We start from the raw sequence: 20,169 nt of genomic DNA, 5'->3' as shown, positions 1-20,169 counted from the left end.
ATGGTGTACCAGGGCCTCCCTCGACCGAAATCGCCGTAAACTAGACTCCATACAGCGTTCTATGCTCCTTGCCGTAACAAGGGCGTGCCGTACAGTAAGAAACCCAGCTCTACAGGTGCTAGCTGGATGTATCCCCCTACACCTAGAGGTAATAAAAAGAGGATTGTATCAACGGTTGAAGAAGAGTATTCCCACCGAAACAGCAGGTATCACTCGTAACCTTGATAACAACCCCAAACAGGAAAGGAAGAGAATCTTTGAAATTATGTACAGGACCTGGCAAGAGACATGGGACACCACCAACAAAGGATTAATAACCAAAAAGTTCATTCCCTCTGTGAACCTCAGCAGTCCAAAGCCTCCTCCCTGGTACTCACCAGGACTCCATACTACATTTCTATTGACAGGCCACGGACCCTTTAAAGCGAAGCTAACATCCCTAGGCATTGAAAATGATCCATTGTGACACTGCGGGGCTGAAGAAACGTGGGATCACGTGATGTATGATTGCCATGAATATGACGCGTTCCGGCTAAGGTTTGCTAAAATCCAAGAAAATCCCCGGCATTGTGAGCACCTGATTATAATGGACGAGCAGCGCTACGCCGCCTTCACCGAGTTTGCGCAGTCTGTCTTCACTGCTAGACGGGTTAGGCACCCAAACACCACCCACTGAAGATCAAAATAAGAAACTTCCTGGATATGACAGTCCTCTCAGGAGAAGGAAAAAAAAAAAAAAAAAAAAAACCTCCTTCCTTTGTCCCAGGAGTGACAAAACCCACCAGCACAGCTCAGCTGCTGCCATCAGGCTTCCCTAGCCATGCTCCTTTGCGTGGGCCTTTGCCTCCACTCCCCGGCGGGAGGGGAATATTACCCCTTGGAACCCCCCTCGCCACCCCTCTTTTTCACTCTGGTGGGGCACTGGCCTGCTCCACTGATTTGGGGTCATCTTCTCTATGGACCCCTCATCTCTATCTTTCCCCCCTAGTCTTCAGTCTCCAAATCGCTTGAGCCCTACACCCAAAAACTTAACATCAAAACGCCGAACTAGTACTCCCTTTGTTTTGGCTGACCCTATTTTTAGCGGTTTTTTTTTTTTTTTTTTTTTTTTTTAGGTCCTTGCCACTAAAATCTCAGGAAATTAGGTGGCAGGACCTGCCAGAGTAAATAACTATAATAGTGGTGTACCTGGTCTGCCTCCACGGGGCAGAGTGGGGAAACGTTGGGTTCCATTAGGGGCCCAGCGGCTAAATGACCAGATGAACAACGGTACACGACACAACACAAATACTTTTAAACCTCTGGCATTGACAGTGTTCTGTTTCACACCCACAATGTATAGCGCGCGGAGATGGGGAGGAACCCCTGGTGCCGTTTGACACTAAACACACTCTACTCTACATACACACTACCTAATAATGGATATGTCCACCCCTTGCCCTCCTTTGCAGGAGGTATGTTATACCATGTTGGCGGGATGGCTTCCCGTAGAACTGCGATAGTCTGCGGTGAAGGATCTAAAAGCCAAATCTGTATATCCACGTAATCCCAGAGATTTTCTATGGGATTCATATCTGGAGAGGTAGGAGGCGAAGGTAGCACCTGGAAGCTACTTTCATTTTCGGCGGACCACTCTCGAATAACATCTACAAAATAGCAGTGTGCATTATCCTGCTGGAACACGCCTATGCCATCCGGGAAGACAGTTATCATGAAGGGCTGTACTTTATCAGCCACAATGGATAGGTAGTTTTTAACATTCAGAGTACTCTAGGGTTATAAAGGCTCCAAGAGATTCCCCTATAAAAACACTGCCATCACTTTGCTTCTTTCTGTTGGAACAGGAAGTCGGAGTGATTCTTCTACACAGTTTGTCCAGTACCCTCCATCTACAGTGCACAAGGCATAGCAAGAAAGGCGATTCATCGTAAAGCTGACCAGGCAACTACTCATGTGACTGTTGAAAATGGTTCCTTGGAGTGGTCTTGGAAATACTACTGATTGTCCCCTAGTTAAAGTTCATGGTGAGCAGTTCTACCGTTTTCAGTCGGTCAGCTCGCCGAGAGTCTACGTTCACCACAACCATCAATGAAACATGAGCGCCTGTCACTGACCCAGTAACTGTTGATGTGTTCACTATCCGTCCACTATTGGAACACCTTAACGACAGCACTCCCCGAACAGCTCACAACGTTTGCAGTTTCAGTAATACTGCCACCTTTCAACCAGTAACCGACAATCGAGCCTTTTTCGAAGTCAATCAGATCGCGTCCTTGCTCATATCGATCAAATGCTTCGTTTTCACTGGGCAGTGGTATATCTGTAGATGTCCCCATGTTTATTGAGATAAATATCCAGCCGTCTTGGTAAAAATTCTTCACCAAACATATCTGAAAGTAATCTTCGGTACCAAAGAGTGAGTAAAGTTGTCTGAAATTTTTGGAAAAATATTTGCCCCATTCATTATGCTGTCGATATGGTCGTCCTTAATCCAAGAGTCAAAGGAGGGATTAGGGAAAAACAGAAAAACAATGGAAGAGGATTGAAATTCAACTGAAAAGCGCTGAGAAAAATCAATGGTTTTCCGAGCCTGGTTTACACAGATGGTGTCAATAGCAATCCTTCACAAAGTGACCGAAGAAATCGATCTTAAACAAAAGAATTTTTTCTACGATTCGCTCGAAGAAAATAAGACCAGTAAAACGGAGATAAATTGAAAGGAGAGAGGGTGAACGCTGGAAGTGCACGCAGAGAAAACGAGCAGGATCTCCAGCAAGGGTGAAAGACGAATACAAGAAATCCATCATGCGTAAATAATAAGCCATAAATATGGGATAAAGGATGGCTCTGGTCAATACAGAAGCATCCCACGCTCTGGAAATAAAGAAAGTCGGGCTCTTTAAGTCCTATTTTCTATTCTAAATTATTAGAAAAGGCTCCGTCTTCTGAAAAATAGATAGACAATTGAAAATTTGTATTCTTTATACAAAGAGAATATTTAGTAAGGATTTAGTTCGAAAGAGTAAACAGTTTTTGCAATTTTCTGTAAGTATATTTTAACATAAATTTATAAGTGTGGAGTGCACTTCAATATTGCTGATAGACTCGTGCTCTCCCCAGAAACAGATTTTCCATCAATTTCTAACCTAGTTCCATTAGATTGTTCGTAGGGGAAGTTAGTAGAGCTTTTGGAAAAATAATCTTAAATAAGAATGATTTTATCGAATGATTCTTGTCTAGTTTCAGAAAGGGGTAATCTGGCTTATCCCTTTCCCCTGAGTTTGGCCTTCTTCCTTTGGTTCGTCCAAAAGTGATAAATCATTTTACCCTTTTCTAAGGTAGTCAAATAAACAAATTCACATCCTTGTCTATAAAAAAAGAGGCCATGACCTTCCCAGCAGATTTCTGCATACAGACCTTTTTTGGATGGGGAAGCCACTATATCTCCATTCCTTCGATGGTTCTTTGAATCATGATGAAACAACTATGGTCATAATTCGCGCCAGAATATCATTGGCCCCCTAGTCAAAATAGTGGAGAATACCAGACATGTGTCGCTTTTGATCAGCATTCAGACATTAGGGGACCCGTTTGGCAGAAAGCTTCCGCATATCCAAAATGCTATGAATAGCACATAGAACACATTCCCTAAACTGGGGGATATCTCGTAGTGGTATGCGAACTATACGAACTGATGAGCCAACTATGGAACTGATCTCTATGTTGAGGCAGAGAGTAGCATTTATGGACCACACTTGAGTTTGAAGTTGTTATCCATGACCCTTGAAGCACTTCTGTCGCCTCTGGGTGGCTGAATTCGTATCGGAGAAACTGGGGGCGTTTGTGGAGGATTAGACCATCGCAATCATAAGCCTGCTTTTGATGGCAACGGTTGATCGCTGTATCTACTGTTTCAATGAAATATGAACTAATGTTTTTATTTTAGAAGCATCGGCGACTAAGGCCATATTGCTCCATGTACCATTTCTGTAAATTGAGTGTTCTGTGGTTAATTTTCTGTTTGCTGGACGAAAAACTCGAGTTTCCGGGAGAAAAACCATGGTACCCTCGTCTGAGACCTCAGCCATGTTGTGAAAAAGGCCCATAAATTCTTCACATTGTCGACGGGATTTTAACTCGGGTCTTTACCACCTGGTGTGGAGAAGACGGCGATCCTACCAACTGTGCTACCCACGAGGGCATGAACTAACAAAGTCTCCAAATTAGGGTATTATATTGATGCAGTATGATGTCATCAGTACCCTGACAGACGATTGATGCTGTATTTGATATCATTCGCACGCCGGCAAACGATCCCTAGCCATCTGCATGTGTCAGGAATGGTAACTAACTAGTGGAATATGTCATGCTAGAAATTACCTGTACAGTATTGCAAAAGGGGTTGCCAAGACAGCTAGCTGGAACCGTCTTCTTTAATACCGCTTGTGGGTGGAAGTTGGTAGGATCACCGTCCTCCCCACACTGGGTAGAAAAGACCCGAGTTCGAATCCCGTTATGCTTTTTCGTAATTTGCAAATTATGCTCTTTCATGATTTGACACCCATTTGTCAAAAAATAAAAACATGAAAATGGATCTCTAGAATTGATCCCCATCTACCGAAATCGAAACAGGATTCGTTTTCACCAGTTTCAGACAATATGCAGTCCTGCTAAAACTCGCATTTTTTGTTATAATAGTTCTGATAAGCTTCGTTTCAGCTGCTAGACACGTGTGGCACGTGATCGCGTGAGTAAGTTCCACAATCAGCAACTGCAAACAACATAAATGCCACTACGACCTTCCATATACATAATCAGTCCTTTGTGGACAAACATTGGCAGCCATAATTTTGCTTGCTGGTAATTACGCTGGACAGCCAATCTACATAGAGAGAACGACGCTGGACAGCCAAAATGGCATCTATATTTCGCATGTCTGCGTTGATCATATGAATAGAGACTGGTTATTCCCAATGAGTTTAGCTAGTGATCATCGTTAAAAAATGCACCACACGACACGCACAAAGACACCAACAGACTTCAGAGAACCACACGCAACAGTCATCAGTCGAGGCAAATAAGAATCGATTTCTTTAACTTCCTAAAGCCATTTGTTCGCTGAAGAAGCCAGTATAAACTACTTTGTACAGTATTTCTTCATAGGAGTTCCATCTCGTGATGCTGATGAATTCTGTACACTGTCTAAAATTATGAGTGCCCCATACTTTTAGAAGTTAGCGCACAAAACCCAAAATAAAAACAAACAAGTTCGTAATAATTCAAGATTTGTAACAATAAGCATCGACTTTAATGCGCAAATTGAGAAAATTTAGTTTCTGCGCATCTGCCACATTACCTATTCATACTGCAACCAGCGGATGGCAACAAACATAATATCTAGTGTTTCAAATATGGTACATGGACAGCCTATGTAATATGGGTTTAAAAAGAAACATAATAATTGCCGGATTTCGAAGAACATAAAATTTTATGAAAATCTATCGACTGGAAGTCGAGTTATTACATGCGGACAGACGGACAAAGAAATAATAATTATCCGATTTCTATTGGTCTAATTTTAATGAAATCCGCGACAACTCGACAAATGTTTTTAGACGGCCCAATTATAAAATGTCATGAAATGTATATAGTGTAATTTGAGCTGTTGCATGTGGACGAACAAACGGACATGGTGAAGACAATAAGCGCATATACACCGATGTTCAAAGAAAGTGCATCACCCAGGAATTTCACATTTCTAACCCTTTTTCCCGATGGTATGTTACATTAATGACTAGCATCACAAATATAAACAAAAGATAAACAAATATAAATATAAACAAAAGATATTTATTAATAGTTAAGGCAAAGCTAAGTAATATTTGACAGGTGCTCACACAAGCAAGGAATGACTGCAACTGTTGCAAAGCGTGCTTATACAGCTGAAAATAACAGCTGATGCAATATTACGTCATCACTTACGCGTGTCAATCTTATCTGATGCAATCTGTAAGAAATATTGCCATATCCTTACATTATTCGGACGACAATTACAATTTTAAGGGGTGATGCACTTTCTTTGAACACCAGTGTATGTTAAAAATATAATTAAGTACGCCTAAAAATATAATTTTATTTTAATCCTTTGCCGGACGATCCAAAAAGGCATCAAAACCATCAGTTGGCATCAAGCCATTTCTCAGAGTTACTGAGATGTGGCTTTATGCCAAATTAAGCTTATTCGTAATGGACAATAGAACAACCGTAGAACATAAAATGTTTATGTTCAAGACGCTAAGTAACAAATGAACAGAGTAATGAAAAACGTACAAATCGATATCCCACGTGCAACGAAAAACTAATTAAAGCCTTAAAACATTAGGCATAACACCCTTTTTGTAGACCTACGCTATATCGTGATACAACAGAAAAATAAATAAATAAAACACCTTTGGCTTCCTTCAACTTCTTATTGACAACAAACTCAATAAAAGAGTCTGTTTTCTTTCACCTCAAAAAATTTCCAAAAGCCTAACTCGATTTTGGGAGGCGATGTCTGCTCAGCTTATAAATCCAGCTTTCACTTAAAACAGTTCATTGCGAAGGGTGGCACACGACCAAACTTTGACCTTATTTATATCATGACGCACTAAAATCTAAGACTGTGGCCCAGCCCCATTTCAGTGAATATTCGTTTGATTTATTTCAAACGAATATTCATTATGAGGCTATTTTGGGTTAGCCTCATATGAATTATATTCATAAGTAATTCAAATATTTTAAATTCAATTTCATCTTCAAGATCAATCAATTCCATGTTTTAGAGATTGATGTGTTTTAAGGCGAACCTGTTTCTTTTTCCAGTTCCTATCCAACTTTTGAACACGAAAATCTAAAGGTCCATCTTGAATAAACATAAAGGCCACTGTTCTCATTGCTGCATTCCAGTGTATCGGTGTGTGTGTGTAGAATCGCTTGCGTCACCGAAATCGGCGTCTGAATTATTCGAAAGACGCGTGACCCAACTGAAAATGTCGCGCCAGCCATAAACCCACGAGACCAGCCTGATCAAGCAACTAAGCCTAAACTCTCGACTCCAAGGTGGTGGACTACAGTATTTTGCATTCTTTTGGCCTTAAAGGACAACGCATTTGCACGCGACTCGTGCCAATCTCCACTTCTCATTTCTATACGAAATGGTGAATATCCATTACTCAATGTCCCTCCTATCACGAAGTAAATAGAAATATGCTAATTCGTCTAGGCCTTGTATACATATACGCGCCATCTAGTGACTTATTACGCAAACCGTATAGTTGAAGGAAAGTGTGAAAGAAATGTTTTAAATAAGCAAGATCGAGAGCACGTTATTTTGAAATTCGTGCGCGAATTCATATTTTACGAACGCTTAAATTGAAAAACAAAATATTCTTCATTTAATCTTCTGATCTGTCTATTTTGAAGTCAAACTGACTTCACTGAGTTCTAGAGATTATTCTAAAGATTTAAATTAATTCAATCCATTCAAAAGTCTGCTCTATTGTGGAAGCTTTAATTAGAAGCTAAATTTTGAAATTTCGAAGGAATTGGGCAGATTCAAATGATTAATTCAATTTATTCAAAAATATTAATTCAAGGGTTTCAATGGATAATTCAATAGATTCAAACGATTAATTCAATAGATTAAAAAAATTAATTCAAGTGAATTTAAACCATTAATTCAAAACATTACAATGTTGATGGAATTCATTCAAGAGTTAAGGATAATTCAGAAGATTCAAACAATTAATTCAAGAGTTTCAGTAAATAATTTCGAAGATTCAAACAACTGATTCAAGTTATCCTAAAGTAGCATTTCCCAAGGTGTGACCGTAACCCGGCACTGGTATTGGTACTTGGGGGAGGGAGGGAACCGTCCTCAGAAAACATACAAACAATCCATTATTCGAAATATTATAACCAGTATAGAAATACACTGAAAAACCGATCTTCGGCTGTTTAAGCGATTAATTCAAAATGTTAAAAAGTAAAATAAATCAGAAGATTCAGAGGATTGATTCAAGTGATTCCAGACTGATTCAAGAGGTTTCGGAGTTTAAAAAAATTCAAATTAACTCCCGAGGTTCAACAGTTGAAAAGATTTAAAAGATTAATTAAAAAGTTTCAATAGATTTGTTCAAATAATTCAAAATTGAATTAAATAGTTTCAGTAGATTGGTCAGATAATTCAAACGATTCTAAGGATTACAGCAACGGGTTCAGAAATTAATTCCAGTGATTCTAAATATTACAACAGGTTCAAAGATTGTTCAAAGTGATTCTAAAGAGTACTTCAACATCTTCGAAGATTAATTCAAAGCGATGCTAAGGATTACTTCAACAGCTTCAAATAGTAATTCAACAGCTTCAAAGATTAATTCAAAGTGCTTCTAAGGATTACTTCAACAACTTCTAAGATTAATTCAACAGCTTCAAAGATTAATTCAAAGTGCTTCTAAGGATTACTTCAACAACTTCTAAGATTAATTCAACAGCTTCAAATATTAATTCAAAGTGCTTCTAAGGATTACTTCAACAACTTCAAAGATTAATTCAACAGCTTCAAAGATTAATTCAAAGTGCTTCTAAGGATTACTTCAACAACTTCAAAGATTAATTAAAAGTGCTTGTAAGGGTCTTCAACAACTTCAAAAGATCAATTCAAGGGATTAGTCCAAGAGATTTAAATCGGAGTATTATAGATTCAAATATCTAATTCAACAGTTCTAAAATATTTGATTTGAGTTACTCAAAACGGCTGATTCATATGTTTTGTGGCTTTAAAATGTAAACTGTAAACTAAATGAAAGATTTCCAAGTAATTGTAGCTCTATATCGAAACAATTTAGAATTAAAATCAAATTTCGGTGGATTTATTCGTGCTGGACTCGAAAGATGAATTCAAAAGATTCAAGTTTACCTGGTGGACCAATTCATTCAAAACGTTCCAAAGATTAGAATTATCATTAACTGATTCATTGAAAGAAGCATCTCAAAGGAGGAAAGAGGCAACCTGTATGACCTTCGGAACACAAAATTTGAATAATAAATTTCTCCTTTCCTTCAACTACTAACTAGGACATGGGGGGGAAGCAATGCAGATATGATAAATGCCTCTACTTTCGCTGGGCCTATCACAAAACAAACACTGCTCTCCTCTGATGCCATCGATTTCCACTTTCAGTCAGAACTGTCTCGTTAATTTGACAGGCTGGGCTGATCTACGGACTTCTTCGCTAGTCCGGCTGCATGCCCTGTGGATATTGAGAAAGTTTGGTGGACCAAAATCCTTTATCATTCCCAAAAACTGCCATAGTTCAAACCTATCATTGAACAAAAGCGATTTGCAGCAACGCCATCTAGCGTATAAACAAAATTGCATTTTCTTGGCGAAAGTTAAGGATAAATAAATCTCCTTTTGGTAGCTTTAGGGGTTTTATTTATTGATTCCCGAAAGACTTAAATATAAATATTTCGTTTGGTTTGTTTTTTGGAATAGGGCGGTTATTTGCAGACGATGAAGCATTCCATGCAATTCGGCGCTATATTAAATCTTTGGTGGAGGACAGGTAATGGTTGGTATTCTACTCGAAATGGGTGTTTAATGTCTGGTTTATAGAAACATTCTGATTTTATAGGCAATTTGGTTTTCTATTTTATTGGAAAAATCAAAGAACCGAGAGGGTTTCAATATTCCAAAGGACTTGGTAAATATCGAAAATCCAACCGTAGAGTAAGGGCCGGCAAGCAAGCAAGCAAGAAGGATTCGAGATTTATTGTAGTATCCACGTTGTTTTACAAGATCATTACGTCAATTGCCCATTGGAGTAGCTAATATCCATTGTGCTAATGAGAATTCATTAAGTCCACTGATTGTATTCGCTAAATCAGATTAATCTAAACAGTAAATGCAATGAATGATTTACCGTTGAATTGGCTATAATGGATGAAGGCAGCGCTCATCTGCTAAGTCGGAATGTATCTAAATTGAAAGGAAATGAACCACCGGAAGTGACGTACTATTCGATCTTATAGCTTAAAATGTTCAGAGGGGATTGATCAAAGAACTGGACTTTTAGAAGGGATCATTTTGGTAGAGGTACTAATATAATGGATATGACGTCTTGCAGGCTATTGGATTTTTCAACAAGCAGACGAATACCCTTCTGACTTTTGGCAGTACAGAATAAACAATGTCTATGAGCGTAACTGAGTAAGATCTCACAGGCTACACCGGGTTCGGTTCTCACATCCTCGACCCGACGTGTAATCTATTGGAGGTTATCGCTTGGCGAGCGGCCAACAGAATTCGGCAAAAAATAGGGAAAGAACGAAGAAAATCACATGCTGTATGCTAGATAAACGATGATCGATCACCAGCCAGGTCATCCAGCAGATCGTTCGCTGCCAAAGAGGCATAGAAATTACTATGAGAAAAGCTTTGAGGTTCTCAAGACAGATCTGTCGCTAACTGCGCCCAACTTATTTGTGGCCTGGTAGCATCATCGCACTGGGACTTTTTTTTTCTTTTCTCTCTCTCTCTTCTTCTGTCTGAATGCTCGATGAATCTAAGTGGAAACACTTTCAAGTGTCTCTTTTCATGAAAAGGGTAAAAAAAATAAAGGTAAAGGCTTCGATAAATGCCAGAAATATCAAAGGAAATGAAGAATTAGCGGGTTTTTTATGAATTTATTTTTAAAATGGTTTAAAAATGTCATTGTGGCTTTCCGTAGTTTTTATTCTAAAATTTCAACAATAAAAATGTACGAACCATTGTTAAACTTTTATTTTAAAAAATAAGAGTTAAATTGTCACTGTAGCTTTCCGTAGTTTTTATTGTCAACAAGAGATCGCGTGAACCAAGGTGAAAACGACAACGTTAAATTTCTCATAAGTGGAAATTGACATTTTAGTTTAATTTTAAAATCACGTGCGAGTTGGAAAAAGCAATTGAAATTAAAAGAGCAGACGAAAACATCACTGACTATAGTCACGTGATTTTTTTTCCCTGAAATTTTTTTTTTTTTTTTTTTTGTATCCTAAAGCCATATGAAGCACAAGAATGGTGTAAATATGTTTACTGAATTTAAATTAGTTCCCAAAAAAACCGAAAGGTTAAAATGTTTTTTTTTTTTTGTAAATTGAATAAACCAAAACACGTTGCGAGCTTTGTATAACTGACTTTATGATTTATTTTATTTATTTTTATCGTTTCTTCACAAGATCGATAATACATGACTGTTGGTAGGGTTTTTACAAGGCTACGTTTGCTGAATGAAGGGATTTCATTCGTCTCCATGTTACGTGATTTGAACACGTGTGTGTGTGTTTGTTCGCACGCGCCCAAGGAAGTTTCTTCTGTTAATAAGTGATGTAGTTTGTGAATGTGTGGGTCTCTATGGAGAACCAGTGAGGAAATCGCACTGCACTCTGGGATTTTACCGACACTAATAGTTTTTCTAGATACTCAGAAAAGTAATCTAAAAAGACAGAATGGGCCCTCGTGTGTATCATATTTGGTAAAATCACAGAGGGGTGGAAAAGACCAGAGTTGGGAATCTGGTCAACGACGGGAAGAATTTTTAAGAGCCTTTTTCACAATGTGGCTGAGTTAGTCAGTCTCAGGCATCATGGTTTTTCCGCTCGTAACTCTGGTTTTTCATCCAGAAAACCTATCACAGAACACAACCCAATTTAGAGGTACACTGCCCACCATTAATGACTTAAGTCTCTGATGTGACTATTTATGGCCTATATATTAGGCTATATAGGCAATAAAAAAATAAAAAAAACACCTTGCCACTTTTGTCTGACTTTACTCGGAAAAAAAAATAGTCTAATTAATCATACATAGCTTGTGAGTAAACAGAGAAAAAGACTGTTGAAATTTATTTAGATGTTATCGTTTTTAATCTCGATCAAAAAATATTCAAAAAATTAGAGAAAAATGCTCTTCAAAATATATATTTTTTGTCCTCATTTTGACTAGGCTCTTATTACGGTAATCAATGCCTTTAATAAGAGAAAGTAAGAGATGCCAATTACTGGGGCCCTTGATATTCAGGCCCATAAAAATGTCTTTTTTTATGAAACTCGAAAAAAAAAGTTAAAACCTCCTTGTATAAGTAAACTGAATTTTAAAAAAAAAATAAAATGAAGGAGGAAATCTGAGAATTACTGAGACCGACTACGACGGAAGGCACGCTTATTAACGAAATCTGAAATAGAAAATAGCTAATTCGTCAAATATTTCAAACTTTGTATCCCAAAATGAGAATAAAATTATTATTTACAAAAAATAATAATAATAAGTGAATTCACTGAAGAGGTAGGGTCCGGTTGCACTAAAGGCACGAGTTGCATCGTTTGTTCCGAATATTTATATCGGAAAATAAATTTGTAAATAGTGTTAATCTCCCTCGGTGAAAATTGGAGCTAAGCTTAATATCGATAGAATTATCTACCCACAAAACGTATTAAGCGAAGTTCAATGGAACATTTTAGGGCGGAACCACCCACATGTATCGAGAACCATTAAAATACCGCGGCCAAACGGCGGCAGACAATTTATCAAATTATGAACTTCGCTATTTTGTTTACAACCGCCATAAAAACGGTATCTGCTTCAGTTGCAATCGAAAACAAGCGTTATCACTTCTGCAAACCCAGTTACGGCGGCAATAGTACATCCGCCGCACAATAGACGGAACCTTCCGAATATCGACAGCAAAGAAAAATTGACTACGACCGACTTCAAGTATGGCGTGTTAGTATTGTGAAGTAGTTGCCTAGAGCGCGTGCTACATTCAACAATGAGTGTTGTAGAGCTAGCAGCAACAGACCAACGTTTTAACAATGCGAGTTGCCAAGCGACAATTGAGAACGCGCACCACTATGTCAATTTCGAACTTGGATGGCTACGTTATTTCCAAATTCAATAGGAGTAATCCCAGTTCGTTTGGAGCATTGTTTTCTCCGGATATTTGTTTAACGTTTACTTTTTTTTTTTGTCTGTTGGTTTTTAAAGTTATTCATCTACATTCTGTCTATTTACGATTTTGTTGTTCCAAGTGTCATTTTTAAGTGTTCGAAATGAAAGCCGAGTAATCTGTGTCCAGAATAATGAACGATGACACTTTTGGTTAACAAAAATACACTTTCTAATACCACTTTGTATTATTTAGATATCCTCAAGAGAGGGCTACAGAATTGATAGCCTTGAACTCAGAGCAGTCACAAGACGCACTTTGACTTAATTATCTAAGACAATGCGAAGTGTTACGTGAGTTTTTATGAACCTGTCTGCTCTTAGCGTGGCAATACTTCATCTAATGAATTATTTAATGGTGACAGATTGTTATGTTTTTCTTTTTTTGTTTTTAATTAATGCGTTTCCTTTCTTTCTATTTACATTCTTTTCTCATCCAAAAATGAGTACTATTAGAATGCGAAAAATGGCTTAAGGTGTGCGAACTGACTGAAGTTACTTTCCTTCTGTTAATTTTTCTCGAAATCGACAATTTGCCACACGGTAAAGCATCTTTCGACAAATTTAGCATGGGACTTTCTTTTATGTTCATTGGGATTACCCTTAATATGATTGCAACCCGAGAAAATGGGGCGAAAAAAAGGCAATCAGGAAAATAACAGCTAACTAAACTTCATTTTCAAGAGTGAAAGTAGCCATTTTTTTTACTTCCTTTTGGCTAGCGCGCGCTGAACAATGTGTTCAGTTAAGTGACTCACGTGCAAAGTGAAACATACAATATGCCACGCACGCACTGTTTGTTATGGCAACAGATCACGTGTTTTACTGCAGTGTGTATTGAAACTGACATTTATTTAGGTGTTGGAAGATTCACAAAAAGCAAGGGCAAACGATTGGAATATAAAAGTATAGCAGTGGAACAAAGTTAAGGTAACGCATTGTCTTCGTCGAAAATTAGTCGTTATGTATAATTTAGAATAATGTTAAAAGACATATGTAGTCATGGAAACCTTTTAGAAGCAAAGTATATTTTCGTATGTATATTGCCCTCTCAAAATATTCGGACTCCTTTGAGGATAGTCGCTTGTGCGGATAAGAACGTATATAAGTGTCCAGGAAATACCAAAATACTTCAGTTGATGCATGAATGAGTCGCGGTAAGGTGCTCCCTAAATTCCAAATCACTTGGTGCTTACCACTAAAACAAGTAGTCTTTCGAAGTGAAAAATGTTCAATGTCATGAAAAGATAAAAGACCTGGATCGGCGAAACATGGAGTTCTGTATCATCGGATGGTTAGGCGTGATTATTGGTGATCGCGTCTGTTTATTCCAGAGAAACAAATCAAACCGACGTAAATTCTTGGAGGTGACATCAGATGTAGACAGACGGCCTAAAAATTACCAAAGCTCGAGCACATACACACAGTGAGTGACACTCTAACCCAAATATCCATCAGCGTTCAGTCGCCCGTTAATATCCAATGAAACAGAACCGTCGACCGGGTACAATGAAGCCTTCAGACGACGTAACTTGAGAATTCTGTGGGTATTAAGTGGAGGAAATGTGATGAACAGTTGGCATGTAGGAAATGAGTGTTGTACTCGAACATATCAAGCTGTCCGTCACGAGAAAGTACATTAACCCGACACCTGACAACAGAAGGGAAGTCAGCTGTCCAGAACAGCACTGACCTCGTTGATTAGCTCCGGGATATGGGACAGGAGTAGAGCCAACCGAAATTACACCAACTGCGATAAAAGCAAATGCGTTGTAGCTTCATTTAGGCCATTCGTAAGCCAGACGACTCCAAACAATCACAACTAGTTGAACGCAAAAATGAAAATAGAGAAGTATATTAGAAAATAAAGCAGACGATAATCGATTTCACCAGCTCATGTTTACCATTGTTGGTGAGCGCGCGCTGAATAATGTTGGCGCTGTTAAGTGACTCACGCGCCAAGTGAAACATACATATGCCAAGCACGCATTGTTTGGTATCTCACGTGTTTAACTGCCGACGTTTATTGAGCACGAGAAAGACATAAGAAGTGTCATAAAAAGGAAGTCCAAAGAAATACGATGACAGTCTTTCTTTATCTTGTGCTTTGCAGCTTGGAAATGCTCGCCATGCTTTTCCGAACAACTTATACAGTTGGATTAATCCATTAAACATCTGCAATCAACCGGTGAGGTAGCCATGGCGACCACTGAAGCTTTCACGTGTCTCCATGGCAAAAATGAAATGTACATCGTTACCTGAGCATTAAATATATTTTTTCTTTTTTCCAGTGGTTAGTTTCAGTGACAGCATGCTTTCAAGTGTTGCCATGGCTAAAGGAAATGTACAATGCTACCAAAGCATGTAAATATCCCATTGAAACCAACGAATAAGGTAGTCCTGGCAACAACTGAAGCTTTCACGTGTTGCCATGGAAAAAGGAAATGTACAATGCTACCAAAGCATGTAAATATCCCACTGAAATCAACCAATAAGTTAGTTCTGGCAACAATTGAAGCTTTCACGTGTTGCCATGGCAAAAGGAAATGTACAACGCTACCAAAGCATGTATATATCCCACTGGGCGGTTAATATAATAAAATAAATGTTTTAAGGAAATTTAAAATTCTGATCTCGGTACTCTCGTAGAAGCTCATCTCTACGATTAGTTTTAAACCTGTTCATTATTTAAAAAACTAATTCAAGAGTAAATAAAACGCCAAAATAAATTTAAAGTGCATAACTGATATCGAAAGCAGGTCTAATCTTAACCAATCATGTATCGATTTAGGTGAATTTTCCTCTTCTGCGCCAAATGTCATTTTTTCACGAACCTGTATTGATTGTTCTGATAACAATCCAGACTTAAAACCATCTCCGAGTTAAAATGTTTCCCATCATGCCACGCTACGGATAGATTACTGAAGCAGGCTGTTAGGCCTACAGCTCATAAAGACTTAGATTGCTGCCCTTTATTGCAAAAGTTAACCCTGAACGACTGCAGCGCCATCTGGAACCCACCAGTAAGTTTAGTACATAAAGCGATTTTTATGGGCACCATACAGGATGCCTTTACGACAATGTAAAATCGTTTTGTTTCGTCCACTTTAAATTCTGTTTCTGGAAGGGAAAATTTATCACATCTCTTTATGGACATCAATGAAGACAGTTGTGGTATGGCTTTGTCGACACCCACGATCGTATACGGACTTGATATTACCTCGTAAAAGGTGTAGCAGCCTGCCGAGATTCTTTTCAGCTTTTGCTTGGAAAGCATAATAAAAAAAGCATCCATTGAGGAGAGAGCTTTTAGGTTTATTTGAAAGATAAAGGAATAGTCATTAATCTGTTATCGTTTTAAGTGCACTCGCACGAGGTAAGGGGTGCTTAAGATATTTGCTGAGAATGGTGCGAAGTACAAATACGCCCGTTGTAGTCCTAACTTTGAAATTAGCATCTTTAGCGTGGTTACTGGCAGGTGTGGATGACAGCGATCCTATGATTAGGCTTAAGTGTTACCGATGCATTTCCCAGCATCAATGAACCTCCTCCATCCCCTTTTATGTACACATAACGCAAAAAAAACACCAACACCCCTAGCTATCACCTCTGTTGACCAGAAGACACGCGAAATTCTCATTAATCTTCAAGTGTCGCTGGTTTTGAATCTCAAATGCATCAATACCTGACATTAGAGCGATTACTGTATAGTCCTTGGTTAATCCAAAGGGGAAAAAAAATTACTTTTGCTTACCAGAAATCCCATCGTAGGTCCACCATTCTTCCCAGCTGCATTGAACTCCTGAAATTAAAAAAAAAAGGGAAAAAAATATTAATTAAATTTCAAATCTCCGTCCGGAAATTTCTTTTAGTTGTTCAAGTAATAGAAAAGACGTTGTACTCACACTTTAAGCCTATAAACCTTAAATGATTTATTACAAAAATTTTCGGGTCTGCTCTTTTAATAACCAACTAGAATCATGTCAGATACAGAGGCACAATTTAAGGAGACTATCGCCCCTATAGACTTGAAAGTTGCCTCAAACTTTGCAATGTCTTTACATTTCTGATACCTATTGTATTATTGTTCATTAATCATAAGCAACAGACTTCATTAAAGTCTGTTCTTGCGATTAATTAGAACTTAGCCATACTTTAATACATACACTACCCTACCATTAATATACAGGCACCTACAGGAAAACTAATAACTAGTCTCTGTGGAACACTCTCCACCAGTTTTTTTGTAAATGCCCTCCATTGTTTTCTGCCATTCAGAATTCAAAGAGGGGATCAATTCAGCTCTGTTTTTGGTCAGTCTCGCCTCATAAACACACTCTTATCGACCTCATTCCAGAGGTTCTCAATAGACCGAGATCAGAGCTCTGGGTTGACCTGTCTAAATTTTCAACGCTCATGTCCTCAAACCAGTCTGTCGCAATGTGAGCAGTATGACGTGAGCACTGTACTGCTGATACAGGTATGGGTCTTCTCCGACATGCTGCCACAAATTAGGTAACGCATTATTATCCAGGACATCTAGAAACCATGAAAAACAGCTCCAGAACTCATCGCTCTGCCTACACCAAACGTCATTGTCGGGACGATACAATCCGGCAGGTAATTTTCTCCGGATATTCGCTATACCCAGCCACGACCATCAAATTGGTAGACTCATCTACCAATTAGTTCGGGTAATTATTGGTTTATGGATGGCTTCACGACCGTGGTAACACATATCATGCAACATCCTACGCACAGTAGCAATGCTGATATGTGTGCCAATAGTATCACAGTGTGTGTGTGTGTGTGTGTGTGTGTGTGTGTGTGTGTGTGTGTGTGTGTGTGTGCTGCAACAACGTCGACCTGGGTTTCCAGCTGACGATTCTTTGCAGGGTACTCCTGTCACATTGAAATCAGCTTCGGAGATTTACCGGGTTGTTTAGTCACAGTTTTAACACCAATGTTATCTCTTATTTGCAGATCACATCGTCAATCGTCGACCTAGGGATCTTTAATGCAGTTGAAATGCCACGCAATCGACTTACATTCTCTCCGAAAACCTATTTATAGTTATCTCTGACACGTGGTGCTTGGGAAGGACGTGACCAACTATCACTAGTGCCCAGAAATTAATGGAAGGGTAGTGTAAGTGGAACCTTAAGCTGTACCTTGATGCTTAAGGTAGGATTTGCATGGTTACATTGCAATTTCAGCTGATGACACCCTAAAATTATGCACAATGATTCGCGACACCATTTTAAAGAGGGCCATAATTTGGGCAGGGTGACGTAGTCCCTAAATTTACAAAAGCAAGTAATTCTTAAAATCTTCTCTTCGTAGAGAAAATTTATCTTATATTATCATTCTCTCCACCTGTTGGGATTTTTTCAGCCTGAAATTACCTACAGAGTTGAATTATGAGCGTATCCAGCAAAAACAACATTGAAAACCACTGATAAGTACTCCGATGGATTTTTACGTCCAATATTTTGGCAACTGTACCAACAGAAAATCTTTAAGAGTCTTCCCTACTCCAAAATCTGTGAAGGGCTGGTTCGATCATAAGCGCTCAGTCAGTTTGTGTAGATTTACTTCAGGTATTTACAACTTTTTTTCCCCAAAATGACTTTTTTTTTTGTATAAAGCAAGCACAGTGATGGTTGTTTTTATTAAAAAAGAAAACAGCTAATAAAATATGTAATGTTCTCCATCAACTATCTAATCTTAAGACATGAATTAAGAAATGTTTCTCGGAAAAACAACTTTGTGTTTAAGAAATAAATGTAGTATTTAATGTCGTGTTCACCGTAGCATCCTTTCTACGCCCACCTTGATTTATTTGAGGAAGATAGCAAGGGATTTCCTCTTGTAAATCATCCCTGGGAAACTATTTAAACCCCTCAAGTGTATGAACAATGCATAGAAGCTTTCATTAGCCTTAATAACGCGAAGAAATACTCCTTCTCCAGTCTCCGACATCACTTCAACCGAGGTGAATCGTAAATACATTCCTAGAAACCATTTGCTAAACGATTTGCTTAATATTCTCCCATGCACGTGCGTGTTCCTTACCCATTAACCAGCTCCAGCATCGTTGCTTAGTGCAGGATCTTAATTTTTAAATCCGACAGTAGTTTATAATTTAATATTTTCAATTTGTCATCAGCTCCAGTTTCACAAAATCCCCAGACTACGTTGTTTTATTCATTGTTGAATTCTTCGTCTGCGTTTTCTTCTTGTCTTTTGGATCGAAATTTCTACTTACAAGCAAGCAGGTGGGACAGTAAGAAAGTTATGCGATTAGTCACGCCTGTCGCTCAGCGAAGTGGCTTGTGCGCGAGCCAAATAATTAATTCAAGAGTACCAGATATGTCTTGCCCTACTCTTGTTTCCGTTCTAAAGTGAAAATGCACTTTTGTTGTTGGAGTCGTTAAAGTCTATGCTACACTGGAACTCTCGTCTTTCAACTAAAGGCCAAAATTAGACTCTTTCTTCGAGCTGCGCAAGTTCCACACGTAACCGTGTACGCTTTTAATACCCTTTTGTTTGTCTTTTATAAAGCACAGTTTTGTTCGTGTTACAAAACGTGTCTGTGGGTCTAATTAAAATGTCCTTTGAAGTTGAGTTTTATTGAGTTGTGGAGATTTATAAATAGGCTGGAGGTTGGGTTAGCTAAAATTGAACGGTAAATGAGATGGATCTTAAAACGAAGGATTGAACGAACAGGTGGAACGTTAATTAAAGCAGAAAAGTTAATACATTTGATATTATCAAATATTCAGTTTTACCTCCTTGTTTATTCTAATAGCCAGGATGGTATACGAGGTGTGGCAATAAAGTTCACGGACTGGTGCAATAAAAAGAATGCAGCGTGAGCTGAAAAATGGTTTTATTTTTATTCAAAGTAATCATCACCTGCTTGAATGCAATTATTACAGCGTTCTAAATGTTTCTGAAAAGAGTCCAAAGAGAGATTATATCAGTTCAGCGGTTAACAGTTTTTCTTTACGTCCTCAATAAGGAAATCTCTTTCCTTTGAGGGCAGTTTTCACCTTGAGTAAGAAGTCCGTTGGTGCTAGATCGGGAGATCAGGGTGGACGGCTGATTTGTACACTGCCATGTTTCCTCAAATGTTTTCA

General features: G+C 38.4%; 1 protein-coding gene across 1 annotated transcript in view; it reads right to left on the bottom strand.

The window, feature by feature from the left end:
- LOC150090598 (carbonic anhydrase-related protein 10-like) overlaps positions 1 to 20,169 on the bottom strand; it is a 172,573-nt gene that overhangs the window by 109,951 nt on the left and 42,453 nt on the right. The window contains exon 2 of the mRNA XM_090378976.1: positions 16,782 to 16,829. Within this exon, the coding sequence (XP_090235102.1) occupies positions 16,782 to 16,829 (48 nt within the window). The remainder of the gene's footprint in view (positions 1 to 16,781; positions 16,830 to 20,169) is intronic.

This window comes from Mastigoproctus giganteus, chromosome 1 (genome assembly GCF_048544385.1).
Source record: "Mastigoproctus giganteus isolate SK-2022 chromosome 1, ASM4854438v1, whole genome shotgun sequence".
Taxonomy (NCBI): domain Eukaryota; kingdom Metazoa; phylum Arthropoda; class Arachnida; order Uropygi; family Thelyphonidae; genus Mastigoproctus; species Mastigoproctus giganteus.
The sequence above is the reverse complement of the archived record's forward strand: the minus strand, read 5'-3'. Positions and strand labels throughout refer to the sequence as shown.